Source organism: Euprymna scolopes, chromosome 7, assembly GCF_053919585.1.
Source record: "Euprymna scolopes isolate OS-2025 chromosome 7, ASM5391958v1, whole genome shotgun sequence".
In the NCBI taxonomy this organism is placed as follows: domain Eukaryota; kingdom Metazoa; phylum Mollusca; class Cephalopoda; order Sepiida; family Sepiolidae; genus Euprymna; species Euprymna scolopes.
This window is the reverse complement of record NC_136488.1, coordinates 161,862,901-161,880,246: the sequence shown is the minus strand read 5'-3', so window position 1 is coordinate 161,880,246 and position 17,346 is coordinate 161,862,901. Positions and strand designations below refer to the sequence as shown.

The 17,346-nt window shown below is 29.8% G+C and overlaps 1 protein-coding gene across 2 annotated transcripts in view; it reads right to left on the bottom strand.

Moving 5' to 3' along the window:
- LOC145280220 (VWFA and cache domain-containing protein 1-like) overlaps positions 1-17,346 on the bottom strand; it is a 335,274-nt gene that overhangs the window by 35,689 nt on the left and 282,239 nt on the right. For both annotated transcript variants that reach the window (XM_080132006.1, XM_080132007.1), the window contains exons 7-13: positions 15,071-15,206; positions 12,054-12,122; positions 10,299-10,445; positions 8,325-8,425; positions 7,061-7,193; positions 6,369-6,518; positions 470-593 (exon numbers count right to left, since the gene is read on the bottom strand). In XM_080132006.1, coding sequence (XP_079988132.1) covers positions 470-593; positions 6,369-6,518; positions 7,061-7,193; positions 8,325-8,425; positions 10,299-10,445; positions 12,054-12,122; positions 15,071-15,206 — 860 coding nt within the window. The remainder of the gene's footprint in view (positions 1-469; positions 594-6,368; positions 6,519-7,060; positions 7,194-8,324; positions 8,426-10,298; positions 10,446-12,053; positions 12,123-15,070; positions 15,207-17,346) is intronic.

Here is a 17,346-nt window from a genome sequence, read left to right as displayed (position 1 = left end):
TAAAACTATTTGAATTTATGTGATTTTTGGAATATGATTTTTTCATTCAGTTACTGGTATACACATTATAAAGATTTTTCTCTACTTTTGTATTTTAATATAGGGGGAATTCTAGACAATAATTGATTTTTTTTTTTTTTTAATTCTTTCATAACCGATAGTCCTCAAATTATTTTATCAAATTATTTTTCAAAACTTGTTAATCTTCTAACCTAATTCTAATTCTTAACTGATAATTACTCAGATTAAGGGTCGGTGGTAAAAAGAAAATTGTTAATTGTCCTAAAATGCTGTAATAGCCTAGAAATGGGAGGGGATTATTTTATGTTAACTTTATATACAAAACTGATCCCCCATTCTAAATTCTAAAAAAATTTCTAGGGCGTTCACTTATAATGGCTTAAAAAAGTAGATTGAAGAGCGTGTCCGGTATTTCAGGTTGTGATTTAATAAAACGGTATCCACTTACTGTAAAATAGCTGCCCTTATACGTTGAAAGTCTGGTACATTTTCAAAATGTTTTATATCTGTATGCATTGGTTGCAACCGGGTTTTAATTGGTCGACTGAATGAAGGATGCATGATGGTATAGCCTGCAATGAGAAAACAAATAAATGTATCCATACAAATCAGGAAGAGCCACATCTATAAAAAACTATGTCTCGCTTTCTGTTAACAATTATGTTCGTGTATGTAATGCCATTAAATAAACAATTTAGTCCACCGGGCTGGGAATAAACAAAGAAAACAACAAAATGAAATATAATTTTTGTAAACGGTGGCACACAAGTAACTTTAGCATTTAAAAAAAAAAATTTTTTCCTCAATTTTTCTTTGCAGATGTATAAAATAAAATTGTAAAAAATTTAAATATGAATAAATGCACAACTGAAAAAAGAGTGAAGATAATTTTATTTTTAAAATGGATGCTCAATTATTGGAACACAGGTTACAAGATGTTTATTATGTCAGAAATGTTGTATTCCAACTTTCAGTCATTGAATACTCTCTCTGACTGTGACTCTGTGAATGCCTGTCGGCATGGCATTTATAGGTACTTAATTCCCTTCAATTTCTTGCATTAATTGCTATTGGCCTAGAAGAAAAATGCTACCCTACGCATTCAAGGGTGGTTTGCTTGGTTGCTTGTTTTTGTTTTACGGCATATCAACCTTTTTCAGGTTATTTAATGCCGAATCTAGTGATTTTGAAGAAGGATTTTTTAATGGAGTATATTAGTTTTTTTAAGTCGGATTCTATTTAACCCATAGTTGAGACCCTAACAGGTACTACCACTCCGGGTCAGAGTGAACCTGGGAGCAATGGCAATTAAAGGGTGGCTCCACACTCCCCAAGGCCTGCAAGCTGGGGCCTCACCATCGGATATAGTTATATATCCAGGACTGTTGTATAAAGGGTTCTTTTTAAATTTTTTTATAAAGGCCAATTTTTTTAAGATATGAGAGTATGGTGTGGGGATTGTTTTTATCAAATAACTCTTTAATATTGTTTTCTTTTTAGAATCAATTTCTTACTGTTACAAAATCAGTACATTAAATTAATGTGTTTGATTGTGAGTGGTGTTTGACAAGGTATACAGATAGGTTGGCTTTCTTTTTTTAGCAGATATGAGTGGGTTAAGTGAGTATGGCCTATTTTTATTCTTGTTAGTTTGACGACTTCTTTTCTGTTTAATTTCGTATTTTGTTCTTGTTTTTTGAGTTTTGGCATGATTTCGTGAAGTTTGTTGTTAAAGTGTTCATTCCAGTAGGTTTGCCATTTCTCTGCTGTATATGCGTTGATACGTCTTTTTAGATCTATGTATGGAATTTAAAAATTTGCATCGATTGGAATATTTAAGGAGTTTTTTGCTGCTGAATCTGCTAATTCATTACCTTTAATACCGGCATAGCTCGGTATCCAGCAGAAAATGATTTCTTTTTTTACTGTTTAATTCAGTTAATTTTTGGAGTAATTTTGCGATTAGGGGGTTGTCCATCTTTTTTATTTTTAATCGCTTTTAGAGTAGATTGGGAATCTGAAAGGATTATAAATTTTTTTTTTTTTTTATTGGAGGCGATTTTGAGAGCTAGGATTAGAGCATGTATTTCAGCACTGAAGATTGAGGTTTCTTTTGGGAGGTTTGATTGTTTTTTGATTGATTTATTGAGTATTGCTGCACTGGCTGTTGCGTTATTTTATTTAGACCCATCTGTATAGATGTGTGTGTAGTCTGGATACTTTTCTTTGATTTTATCGAGATCATCATGATAAGTTATTAGATGAGTATGTTTCTTTTCATATTTACTTAAACTTAAGTAGATGTTAGGGGATACGATTTTCCAGGGAAGGGTTTTGAGTAGGACAGTTTCGTGAATTTTGGTTATGGATAGATTTGCTTCTTTGGAAATCGATTTTATTTTAAGTCCAAAGGTTTTGATTGCATTTTCTTTTTGGTCGAAAAGGTGTTTACGGTTTGGATTTAAAGTGCTATTGTGTGCTGGGTTTATGGGGTTGGCTGCAAGTTTTGTGTAGTATTTTATACCAAGGTTTTGATTTCTGAGCATTGGAAGAGTTTCATGTGCTTCTGCATACAGCCTTTCTACAGGGGAGGTTGGAAATGCTCCTAGTGCTAGTCTTAGTCCGGAGTCGCATATTGTGTTGAGGGTTTTTAGATATGACTTTCTGGTGGATTGATATATGAAGCTACCATAATCTATTTTTGATCTAATTAATGCTCTATATAGTTTGAGTAGTGTGTTCTTGTCAGCTCCCCAATCTGTATGGGCAATGACTCGTAGGAGTTGTAATGCTTTATTACATTTGGTTTTGATGTGATTGATGTGTGGAATGAAATTTAGTTTTTTGTCAAAAATGGTTCCCAGGTGCTTGTGTTCGTTTACGAATGGAATTTTTTCGCCTTCTATCTGTAAGGTTGGGTCAGGATGGAGTTTGCGTTGGTTACAGAAATGGATGCATTTTGTTTTAGTTTTGGAGAATTTGAAACCATTTTTAGTTGCCCATTTATTAATTTTATTTATGTTATGTTGTAGTTTTCTTTCAATAGTGTGAGTGTATTTAGATCTGTAGCTGATTGAGCAGTCATCTACATATAAGGAGCTATGTATATCAGGAGAGAGTTCTTTTATAATGTTATTGATTTTTATGTTAAAGATAGGTGTTGATAATATGCTGCCTTGGGGCACTCCTTGATTTTGTGGGTCTGATAAAGTTGAGTCTATATGCGAACTTGGAAAGATCTGTCTGTTAGGAAGTTTTTTATAAATTCAGGTAGTCTGCCTCTTAGTTCAATGTTGTGGAGATCTTTCATGATACCGTGTTTCCAGGTAGTTTCATATGCTTTCTCAAGATTGAAAAAAACAGATGTTATGTGTTCCTTATTGATAAAAACTTCTCTGATGTAATTTTCGAGGTTAATGATGTGGTCTATACATCCTCGATTTTTTTGGTATCCACACTGGATTTTAGAAATTATTTTGTTATCATCTAGATACCATATAAGATGGTAGTTAATCATTCTTTCGAACGTTTTGCATGGGCAGCTTGTGAGAGCTATTGGTCTGTAGTTTTCTGGGTTTGATGTATCTTTTCCCAATTTGGGTACCGGTATTATTGTTGCAATTTTCCATGAAGTTGGGAAATCTTGTTTCCCATATTTTATTATAAATTTTGAGAAGTAGTTTTAATGATTTCTTTAATTGTTTTTAGAGTTTTAGCTCTTTGGTGTTTGTATTCTATTAAGTTGTTCATTGTGGGTTGTTTTTTAAATTTTCTTCAGGCTGCCTTTCTCTGTCTAATGGCCGTTTTACATTCTGGATTGAACCATGATTTCTTTTTTTTTTTCCAGGAGGAGAATTTTTGGGTATGCATTTTTTGGCTATTATTATGAGTACTTGCGTGAATTCTTCTATTGTTTGGATTTGATGTTCTGTTAATTTTAGTGAACAAAATTCTTTAAATTCGGCCCAGTTGGCTTTGTTTATGTTCCACCTGGGTATGTGGTTTTGGATGGAGTTACTGTAATTGATTATAATAGGGAAGTGATCACTTCCACAGGGTTCTTCGTAAGTGCTCCATGTATAATCCAAGAAGCTTGATGGATCACACATGGTAAGATCAATGGCACTAGTTGATCCGTTTGTTGGATTTAAGTATGTGGGATTTTTTTGATTGAGAAGGCACAAGTTATTTTTGTTAATTAATTGTTCAATTTTGTTTCCTTTTGAGTTTGTGACTTCACATCCCCATAACGTACTGTGGCAGTTAAAGTCTCCTAGGAGAATGAATGGTGAAGGTAGTTGTTTTATTAAATTTTCTAGTTCATTTTCATTTATTGATTCATGAGGAGGGAGGTATATTGAGCAGATTATGATTGTTTTGTGTAATGTGACTTGAGTTGTAATTGCTTGGAGATTTGTTTTGACAGAGAAATTGCTTTGAGGTATGTTATTCCTTACAAGAATTGAGGTGTCTCCATTAGTATGAAGGCCTGTGTTATGGAAATAGTTGTATTGTTCATAGTTTGGTGTTTTAAAATGGTTATTGTTTTGTAGGAAGGTTTCTTGTAAGCAAACAATGGCTGGGTTGAAGAGTGAGATAAGTATAAGAAGTTCATTATAGTTAGATCTTATTCCACGACAATTCCATTGGATAATTTGTTGTGTTTTATTTCTATCCATGAGGCTGTTTAGTTTTCCTCTATTTCCATCTCTTTAGAAGTAGAGGGTTTATCTTTTGTTGGAGTTAGTGTCTTTGGTGAAGTGTTTTGCTGGGTTTTTTCTTTTTTTTGTTTGGATATATGCGCCTCTTAAATGTTAGCTATCCTCCTACTAAGACTACAATAATAAATTTGGCCGCACCAGGAGTGGGAGAGACACATCTTAAAATGTGTATGTAAATAAACCTCAAACTATGCAACAATTTTGAGCAAACATAAAAACAGAAGATTTATTCCATAAAGCCTCAGATGCAAAAAACAGTCGTAGGAAACACCTTACAAAAAGCTTGTTTGTGAAGCTGAAAATGTAGGCCATTTATGTAACACTATTTTTCATACATAAATCAAAATAAAATTCCAATCTTGTAATACCCCCCTCCTGCAAGAACTGCAAAAACATAACATCTTCATCTCCTTTGACCGGGACATACATGCGACTGGGGACTGCTTGTGAATTTGACATTCCCATAAAACTTCCTCCTTTATAGGAAGCCAGTTCAATCCTGCTGACATGGTGGCTGGCATTATTATATTCGGTTTAATGTCCATTTTATATAATGGCATAAGAAATTAACTTCCAAACTAACCTATCTCTGGCCAGGTCTTTATCTCTTTTTTTTTCAAAGTTCATTTTTATCACTTCATCTCGTTTTTCTCTGTGAACTGGACTTGTTACCTCAACTGTTTTACATCTATCCCAACAACTCTCAACCACTCTATCAATATGATCAGTAAAAAAAGATTATTTGTATGAATCAGTTCGATTTTGTTGTTGCATTAGTTAATCCAATCAAATCTCAAAGAAAGAGCTCTGTGAATGTTGCCAATGTTTATAGTGACAGCAGTACTATAGAACTGACAGGATTCGAACTTTGCACTCCAGGTCCTCAGTTTACTTCCATATTCACTTCACAAAGTAGTGATGATGATTATTATTATGATTATTATCAATTATAATATTAAGGATAATAATAACTAAACTAATACTACTACCATAATAATAACAATACTGATGATTATGGAGTTTGCAATATTATTCTAGTCACAATAACATTCCAAATTTCTCTAAATTTCAGACTATTTTGTTAAAGTATTTTAATCCATATAAGAGTTAGTTCTTGTACAGAATTCTACCAATATTAAAAAACAAAAAAAATTTTAACTTGGCATGATGTACATAATTATGACAGAAGGAAAATAACATATTTCAAAAATCACGTAAATTGATGAAGTAGTTTTATTTTTATAAAGAAAATTATTTTTAAGAAAATAAAATTTTATGAGTAAGTGGGGGGGGGCTGTCTTTAAAAAAAAAATTCAAATTTGCGTAATCAGCCTTGTAATGCCTACGATTTCTCAATCGCTTTAAATGGTTTAAAATGATTTTCTTTATTATGAAAAAAACTATCTGATCAACTTATGTGATTTTCAGAATATGATCATTTCATTCCATACATCATAAACATCTTTATGTATTTTTGCTTTTTTGGTGTAGGGGAAATTCTGGACAACCAGCAATTAGTTTTTATAAAAGTCATTTCGGATTATTAAAACAAAATGAAGTTATTAATTTGAAAAATAGATGTTCAAGTGAGGAAAGAAAAGAAAAGAGAGGTAATTCGTTTCTTACCATCTGTGTTGATGATAAATGCATAAGAGTCTTCCTCTTGATTAAAATAGGTGATATCCTGAGCAATGTCTTCCATGTGAAGGTCCACACCAACAACACCAATCAAATCTCCATCATGGATACACGCTTGACTTATGCTCATAGTCAAAGCTGAAATACAAATATCTCATTTACAAAAAGAAACAAAACAGTTGGTTTTATCCATCAATTATTCTAATTTTTACTTTTATGCTTGGATTTATGCTATTTATTTATGCAATATATTAAATTAAGTTAGTATTTCTAAGAATATAAACTACATTTCAAAAATGTTATTGTAGTATTTTTCTATAAAAGCTTCTTTTGCCTATATATACAGGGTGTCCATAAAGTCCGTGTGCAATTTTAAAATGAATTGTTCCAAAATCAAATCCTTTTTACATGTTATTTTTATTGCAATCACAAATAAAATTATAAATATTTTAAGGTGCACATGGACTTTATGGACACCATGTGTGTGTGTGTGTGTGTGTGTGTGTGTGTGTGTGTATAATAAACAAAAATGGTATTCTATATTGTGAGAAATATAATCTAGAAGACTAATTTTTTTTTAGAGATGAAAACTGGACAATATGAATGTAAATCAACCATGGACCATAGATTACTCACCTACTTTGAAAATGGTCATTAAAACTGAATTTCAACTGGCTTACCTTTGTCAGCTTCATCTGTATACGGCAAAGAGAAGACAGGCAGATACTTGTCTGATTGGTTGAGGGGTAAGTAAAACTTGCCGACAGTGGAACTGAGATCTTTTGTTTTGTTAATGGCCATCATCATTCCTCGCTGGACAAACAAAAATGAAAATCAGTTTGTTACAAAAAAGAAATCCTGTAATTTTATACCAATGATTGAGGGAATCTGTCCCAAAATGAAACAGCCTAAAATTTTACATCGATTTATTTAGACAAAAAAGTTTAAAAACAAACAATTGAGAAAACAATTCTTATCTCTATATTTAAAAAAAAAAAAAGTCTGTGACTACCTTTCATGTGTCCGACTTGCTCGCCACTATGTGACTTAGACATTGCTTTTTTTATTTACTATCAATTGGTTATTTACTGAAATTAAAACTGCAATAGTGTAAGCTAAAAGAAATTTTATTCTATTTACAAAAATAATTTGGAAATTAAATCCACCACAACGCCTTTTAAGTTAGCCATTTTATCTTTTATTAATAGTGACAAAAAAGAATTATTTTGTGACTCTTTCAAAATTTAAAAGTCCTTTAAACTGGTTTTAAAATTCTTAACTGATCCTCATATATTAAGATTGAAAGTTTTGTAAACTTTTACATCCAATCATTTTATAAAATGTGACTTTAAACATTACCTTAATATGAGTGATAGTTTTATAACAATTTGGTTCAATTAATGATTTAATGGCCAAACTATATCACATTAAGTTATGAAATTAAAAAAAAATTTTTTTATTAATTTGAAAAAAAAAAAAAAAAAAGTGATTAAAAAGAAGATAGATGAAACAAAAAAAGAAAGACCTCCCCAAGCAATGCCAGGTAGGTATATATATATATGACAAAAGTTTATATTCCAAATTTCAAGATGTTGGCTATCTTACCATTTATTTCTTTAAGTATGCTGAAATGCTCATTTTTTTTTTTGTCATTTATTTGCATATGCTTTGTAGTTATATTGAGCTTCATAAATTAAAGGACTGGTATGAATAAAAGGTGAAATATATATATATTATTTTTAAAATATAACTATCCACTGACACGTGTTTCATCGTCTATGACTCATCAGAGTGACGTGTGTGTGTGTCATCCACATACAATACTATTTCATATATATATATATATATATATATATATATTACGTTGATGCAAAAATAATGTTGTTTATATGCACACACATATATATACCCATACACACAAACAGATCTAATAAATTGACCTACCAAAACTGAAGAGGAGTTTGCCAAGGGCACATCATATTTGCCATAGTTCTGGTCAGCAATGTCTTGTAGAAAACTCTTTTCATACATTATCGGCTTGGCATCTAAAATGGAAATAAATATCAGAATGTTAAGTCTTGAAAAGGAAAATTTTAATTGTTTTTCATTTATCAAGATTTCCTAATTTATATTTCTCATTAATTTTTGTCTCATGTAAACTAGATTATCCATTACAACTTTGAAATTTTCTTACATCATTCAAGTTCAGTACAAATACACGAGATATATACAAAACCTTCTTTGCTCTGGCTTACAATAATTTTGCAAAACATTTTATTTATATAATTAAATTAATATTTTATGCATAAAACACTTTAGTGCAAGTTTCTTGTTGGTTCGTTTCATAGAGATTAAAGAATTGCGCACAGAAATGAAACACTTATGAAACACTTTAAATTATTTTTTTGTAGATAGTCTTCAAATCTTATAGATTGGAACTCCAAAACATTTGTGATGCTTAAAAGCAATCCCCATTCATTCTTTTTATTTTAGTGTAATAATGTCTTTAATTTGATAATTTGGAAACATTTTTCATTAACAAATTCAATCTTTTCTTCTCAAACCATCAACATTTGTAACGACTTTTATCCATATTAATTTTTTTTAAATAACACTTTATTTCCAAACATTAATTCTTTTTCACACTTTTCATTCATTCAAAAAGATGACAATTGTAGTTCTTATCCAGAATTCTCTTTTGGATGAAAAAGATTTTTTATATAGTATAAAATAGTTATAAAAAAAAACCAAAAAAAAAAACCTATCAATCACAAAATAGGGGGGGGGGGGCTAAGGCAGCTATATATATAAACGAATACATAAATAAAAACAATACATATCAAACAGAAACGATATGTGTAATGGGCAGACCTTGGTCATGATTTTATGTTAAAAAGTTCTTATGTTAAAAAGTACACACATAATTTACTATGTATGTGTGTTTGTCTACCTCCATTTTTTTCTTTTCAAACTGCATCCTCTCAGTGATGCAAGGCGGGTCAAATAATTGCATTTTCTGCAGACTGTTGTGTGTATATATATATATATATATATATATATATATATATATATATATATATATATATATATATAAACTGGTAAAAATAGCTGCTAAGTAGTACAAAATTGAAAAAAATTGGAACTTAGCAGGCATAAGTAAACTTTAAGTGCTCTTGTAGCATGCACAAATATACACTTCTATGTTAAAGTCTGTTCATTTTTAATTATTTTGACAATAGCTCAAACAGTAACAACTAAGGCTGGAGTGCTAACCATTTTGGTTTCAATTCTAGCTGATAGCATCCAAGTCATTTTTTTTTTTTTTTTTTTTTTTAACTTTTGAAATCATTACTATATATATATATAGTGGGTACAATATAATAATCATACATTAAAATATCATATTTAAGCATACAACCAGGCAACACCAAACAGCCCGCTAGTTCAGGTTTGGATCACTGTCTCATGCCAATTAGAATAACTCTTATACATACAAAGAATTTCATAAATAAAAATTTAAAAAAAAAAAAGTCAGGTGCAAAGTTGTTTATATGCAAAAGTTTATAATAATTGAGTATTTAGAAGATTGTATAATTAACGAATTGGAAATCTTTCTTTGTTGGGGTCCCGAAAAACACAAAGTGGAAAAAAAACATATTGAACCCACTGAACCGAAAAGCAAATAAAAAATCAAGAGTATTGGTATACGTCAGTCCGACTGCCATGAATACAAGACTCGAGTATAACCACCAAGAGACCTATTCTCATGGTCCTTATGCGTGGAAGAGGTTTTTACTACCTGTAGATGGGCACACTACAACATTGTTCATTTAGATTTTGAAATTGAGCGAATCAAAGCTTTGCAAAATATTGTGATTAAAAAAAGAAAAAAATGAATATCAAAAATAAAAATCTTACCGTCAATCACAGCATACGTGTTGATGATTACATTGAAGTGCAACTTATTGTTGTGATAGGCAATGGTATCCAACACGTCTCTCGCTTCCGTTAAAGACGATAACAAACCACGGCTAATGTACATGATCATCACGCGGTCATTTTTTTCTGTAGAAAGATTTAAAAAAAAATTTTTTTTTTTTTTTTTAATGAGGGTACTTATTAAGAATTATATTTAAAAAAAAAAAAAAAAAATCTTTGATTTACATATTCGTCATAGAAAAAAGCATATTCCCAGGCATATTCCAAAAATTAGGTAAATTGATCAGTTTTGCTTTTTTTTTTTATATATATATATATATATAAAATAATTTTTTTAAAGGATTTTTAGTGATTTTAAGAATAAATTGTATTCAGTACAAGACTGATTTGGATCTTAATAGGTCAAATAGAGTTTGTCTCCCTTTATTTGTAAACAATGGTTATCAAAATTAATCACTAAAAATTGAAAAATTTGATTTTCTTAATTTATAAAAAAAAAAAAAAAAAAAAAAAAAAAAAAAAAGACTACCTGATCAATCTATGTAATTTTTGGAATATGACATTTTCGTTCCATGATGGGTGCATACATCATAAAGATTTGTCTATATTTTTGTAGTAAGTCAAATTTTTAAATAACCAAAATGAATTCCAAGAGATATTAATCAAAAATCTATTACAAAATGTCTTACAAGGAAATTTTATTCAAATTAATTTGAATAAATCACAAACACTTTTAATGAAAATAAAAGATTCATAAGAGACGATAGTTTTTATTTTAGTATTTCATACTTTTAACAGTTTTCAGTTGACTAGGCACAGATGAAGTTTTATTAAAACTTTAAAAAATCTATTTCACACATTATAAAATGACATTTTTTTTTTCAAACCAAATTCTGTCTTTTTGTTACATGATTAAAAGTGTAACAAAATTAATTAAATGAGAACAACGAGATAAATTTTAAATAACATCTTTACCTAACACACACACACACATTTAACATAAAACAAAAACAATTTTGCTTAAGCTACCAACAAAGTCAAAAAACTTTGTGCCATGAAGATGGATGAGGATATTAAGAGGAAGAAGAGGAGGTCAGAGTATACGGAGTAGTTGAATTATTCACACAATTTTAAATTTATGATATCTTTGCCAGAGAAATATTTCAAAAGAAGTCACGTGTTGTCAGAAGGTTTTAAAGAGGATTCTTTTGACTGGATCCCTGGAATCATGCCAGAGCTGAGACTGAATTCATCATTTCAACAAACTAACAACTGCCGAGTTAGTGCGAGGACCTCTTTGATGGAGAGCACCACTCAGTATTAGAATATTTTTGTCATTATGCTCTAAAGAACCAAATGAAGACTTACCTTTAAAAAATTGATTTGTAAATGTATTCAGGTATGATATAAACGAATATCACAGTTAAATTTGTTGCCGGCAAGTAATATTTATGACATTAAGACCTTCATATTCCCATGTTTTATCTAATACTTTAAAGTGGCCGCCATTTTTTTATTGTTACATAAGATACTTGATGCATGCTCCAAGCAATACAAAACATCTTCTCTCCCTGTTAAGAATGGCAACCAGTGAAAACAATAGGAATACATTGGATAATAAAGATCTTAATAACTATTAAGAACTATTTGCCGGTGATAAATTTAATAGTGATATTCGTTCATATCAGACACAGGTGCCTTTTTATACACACAAATACCAAAAATTCTACTTACCTTTCATCATGACAGAGTTTTCAATCATTTCAAATGCATATTGGAAACCCAATGAATGATTGGCTGCAGCTATTGAAAATACAAAAAAAAAATATGTTTTAATATACCACTCAGATATTTTAAACAAGAAATGACAATAATCTTTATAGAACATGATTGAGTTTTGCAAGAAAACAATATTATAAATGTTTGATATATTTTAGGTCAGGAAGCCAGTATCTTCAGACAAGCTAATCTGGTAGCACTCGATCCTGTCTTCTAGGTATATAAAAACTTCAGCTCACAAGATGCATTTATCCGTTACAAGTACATTTGTGGCTTGCATAAAAATACTGTATTTCATCATTTGACATCAAAATTGCAGTTTCTATAACTTTAGCTTTTTTAATAGGGGAGAATTTTGGACAATAACTAAATGGTTAACCTTATAATTTCTTTTAAATAAAATTATTTTTGATGATATTTCAGAGATAAAGTATCGTTTTTTATTCACATAATTTACTCCTGTTCTCAATGTGATTAGTGTCACTTCCACAATGTTTTGGATGTTGTACGTGCATGCCTTCTTCTAATGAAGAAACTTTCGAAAAATTTAACTGAGATTAGATATTTCAACGGTAAGCAATTTATCCGAGCAGATTAGATAACAGATTCCTATAAGTTTACCAATTGTGATAAAATAAACTAAAACAAAGCTTGAGAGTAGAATGACCAAAGTTTTGCAAATATAACAATCGTAAACTCATATCTTTCTTAAGTGAAATCACAGCTCTAAGTTATCTGTAACATAGAGAATGAATTTTCACCACATAAACAAATAGGTGCAAGTCTATAAATGGTCCACAAGTAATCTTTTTTACAATAAAAATCTGGAAAAAATCTTTAAAATGTACGTACTTGTCACTGCATGAAGATGTCATATTCCAAAAATCACGTAAATCGATCAAGTAGGTTTTTTTTTTATTTAAGAAAATCAAATATTATCGGACGTTTCATCGAAGAAAAAGCCAGACGCCATCTTGTTTGAGAGATAACGCCACTAACGACTCCTGGTGGAAATATGGGTCAACAAGGGCAGTACATGCAGACCATCGAATATTTTATCAATGAAGTACTTTTTTTTTTTTTTTGAAGAAGAAGAAAATCAAATTTTACGATTTTTAGAGATAATAAATAAATTGACTTCTTTTAATACAGAGAATGTGGAAAACACTAGTTTTTTTTGTTGTTCGTCTGAAAACAGACTTTAATAAGTGAAGTACTTTTTTTTTTTAAAGAAAAATAAAAAAAAAACTACTTGATCGATTTACATGATTTTTGGAATATGACATCTTCATGCAGTGACAAGTACGTACATTATAAAGATTTTTTCCAGATTTTTATTGTAAAAAAGATTACTTGTGGACCATTTATAGACTTGCACCAACAAATATAGCCAGCATGTGTAGAATAGTGTTGTCTGGAAACAATGGTCGTAATATATGATGTTGGGTGTCGATAGTAATAGTAGCTGCATCTCTATCTCCGGTTTTCAATGTTAATTTTCAAGGACTTTTCAAAGTTTTTCAAGGTCTTCTTGAGACAAAATTCAAGTTTTGAAAACAAATTTTATATATAAACAATGTAATAAACCAAAAAACTTCTTTTTTTTTTTTACAAGGTGGTCACCACTTATCAAGGCTCGGAAGCCACTCAGGGATAAGGGTTATTATAAGTACAGTACGTTATTGTGTATATTTTAGAGTGTCTACTTAAGGGGGCGGTTCATCAGGAATTTGTTTACGTTGGACTTGAAGACATCCAATTGACAACAGGAAAAGTTATTTTCATTTTAACTTACATACAAAACAATATGTCTGTCGATAATCATATTTACATTCCCTGACCCACTTATATTTGCTCAACCAAGCATGATTAAATGTTATTTCCCTTATTATAGATCAGTCTACACTGTGTTCACTTTACTATTAAAGTTTTAATTTCCGGTACTGTGGATACAAGAATTATGTTCCTTTATCACAAAACTACCTAATGTTATGTGGAAAACATCAGATAGTTTTGTGATAAAGGAACATAACTCTTGTATCCACAATAATATGATGCAATTTCAGAACAATGTATTTTGATTTTATTTTCAATATTTAAAAAATATTTTTAATGGTATTTCTATTAATACTTAAAAAAATAATATAATAGTATTTATTTCGATTTGATTTTTAACATTGCAACACATTTTTACTGGACAAAGAATACAATTTAAGATATTTTCAAACATTTTCCATATTTTTTAAGATTTTTCAAAGTAATAATAGAAATAAGGCCTTTTTATGGCAAAAGTCAAAATTCAAGGACCCTGACTAATCTTTTTTAATACAATAATTTTAATAGAATGACCAAAGTTTTGCAAATATAACAATTGCAAACACTTATCTTTTAAGGGAAATCACAGCTCTAAATCATCTGTAACACAGAAAACAAATTTTCACCACATAAACAAATATAGCTAGCATGTGTGGACTAGTTTTGTCTAGAAACAATGGTAGGAATATGTGTCACTATGATGTTGGGTGTGGATAGTAGTAGTAGTAGTAGTAGTAGAAGCTGCATCTCTATTTCCGCAGTAGTCAGCAATGTGCAATAACAACAATGCATTACCTTTTAAGATTCAATGATTTTCTTAATTTAATTTTTTTTAATTCCTCTTAGACAATTACATATTATGAGTCTTCTTTCAACATAATCCCCTTTTAGAGAAGACGAGTCCTTATAAAACACCTCTGTCATCTCACTGACAAAACTAAAAAGTGTCACTAATCTTTCTTTTTAATACATCTCATATCACTTCCAAAAATGACTTCCAGTTCACTACACCACTCAGCCCAATAGTGACTAACCTTATCCTGTGTAACCTATTGATTTATCACGCTAAACATATTGTTACATAATGACTGAGATGAGAGCAACAATCTAAAATAAACAAATAAATTTTTTTTAATTTAAAAAAAATTTTCTCTTACCCTTTTCCTTTTTGAGACCATCTAGAAATTTGTTGAAGTAAAGTCGTGTCTCATATGTTGCTTGGACCATGGTGTGAGGTAGACATGAATCTGCTCGCGGATATGTTGGCAAATCTGCGAGGCCAATTACTCCAACCTAACAACAAAATCAATATTAAGACTTAAAACAATACTGTCAAACGGTTCTGAATATCGTTAATAAAACAAACATTTTTGTGATAAAGGAACATAACTCTTGTATCCACAATAATATGATGAAATTCTAGAACAATGTATTTTGATTTTATTTTCACATAACAGTATTTTGTACATATAAAAGACAAGGTGAAATATATTGGAGAAATTTCTGAAAAATATACAATCTTTGTGTGTGTGATATCTGTGTTTGTATTTCATTTTTAAATTAGAGTACTTTTTCTGTCTAAAATAATTGGAGTAAACAAAATGAGACTATCTTGTGTCACCATCTTGAAGAAACAAAAGCAGATAACTCCACAATAATTCAAACTTGCGAGATTTATGTTGTAATGCCTACGATTTACCATTAATCACTTAAAATTGTTTAAAAATGATTTTCTTTATAAAAAGAAACTACTTGACCAATTTACGCAATTTTTTGGAATATGATATTTTCATTCCATATAGCGTTAAGTCCATCGTCATGGACATGTGTCAGAGGCATAGATGTGTCATTGAATTCCTGGCAAAAGTGCATTGAGAATGGTGGTGACTATGTAGAAAAATAAATTCTGGAGCACAAACGGTCACTCGTTTTAATGGTACCACTCCCGTCTTGATAGCTCTTCAACTTCTTGAGTTAAAAAATAGGAGGCTTTACTTTTGGAACAACTCTCGTATCTAAGGATTACAGTGCTATTGGATATGTCATCACTGATCTGAGGGAGATTCCATTTTACTAAGGCATGAGCATACAGTGAGCACCCACTTTTTGGGCCACTTTAGCTTCCTTTTTTTGTATGTTTGTTTTTTTTTTCTTATTAGTTTCTGTGGGAAAAAAATATTTTAATTTTTATTTAAAAGAAACAAAAACAAAAAAATAAAAGAAGCTGATATTTAAGCTTGATAATGAATTCTCTGGAAAAGTATGTGACGTGAATTGCAGAGTAAAATGTAATATTTATTAAATAAGTTCGACAAAAGTTTTTAATATGATTAATTAAAAAAAAAAAAAAAACTTTTACTTATCATTTTTGTCATTATTTAGTTTTTCTTTCCGTTTCATTTTTTTACGGTTTAAAGCTTTTTCATTTAGAACGTTTTTCGATGCAAACATTTTAATTTATCTATTTTTATTTTTACTTTATTTTAAATTATTTAAATTTTAAATTCTGTAGGCATAAATTTTAGTGTAAAACTTTTTTAATTCATTTTTTTCATACAAGAATTTGGGACACTAAAACCAATGCAAAGCATTTAACATTACAAAAACATTTATTAAACAAGTTCAATGACTTTTTAATGAAACAAAGTTTATAACATCAAGTAAAAAGTGGAATACTTCTAAAAAATCAACTTTCAAAAAGCAAGTCTTTAGTTAGTCTTCTAGAACATTTTTACCTAATATTATAAACTTTGTTTCATTAAAAAATCGTCTAACTTGTTGAATAAATATTACATTTCACTCTGCAATTAGCGTTGCATTCTTTTCCAGAGAATTCATTGCCAAGCCAAAATATCAGCTTCTTTTTGTTATTAATGTTTTTGTAATATTAAATGTTTTGCGTTGTTTTTAGCGTCCCAAATTGTTGCATAAAAAAAATTAATTAATTTTAAACTTAAAAAAGTGAAGATGAAAGAAAGGCTTTGTTTTTTAATCAAACGATTGTACTAAATTTTTTGTGATATTTCCTGAAGAATCTTGGATTCGATTTGAATTTTTGTTTCTTTTAAATAAAAATAATTTTTTTTTTTTCGCAAGAACTAATAAGAAAAAACAAACATACAAAATAGGAAGCTAAAGTGACCAAAAAGTGGGTGCCCACTGTATGCTAATGCCTTAGTAACATAGAATTATCTCCCTCAAATCAGTGACGACATATCCAACAGCACCAGGATTACTCTCGTTCCCGGGCAACACTAGATTTCTTAGCTGATGGCAAATAAATAGTTTGAAGCAATGTGACAAAATACATGAATAACGAGGAGACAATAAAGAAAACGAAAAATCAAGTTGTTAAAACGAACAAAGAGATTTGACAAATTTTTTTATTTGTATTAAAAAAAAAAAAGTAAGAAAAAAAAAAAAGTAAAAATAA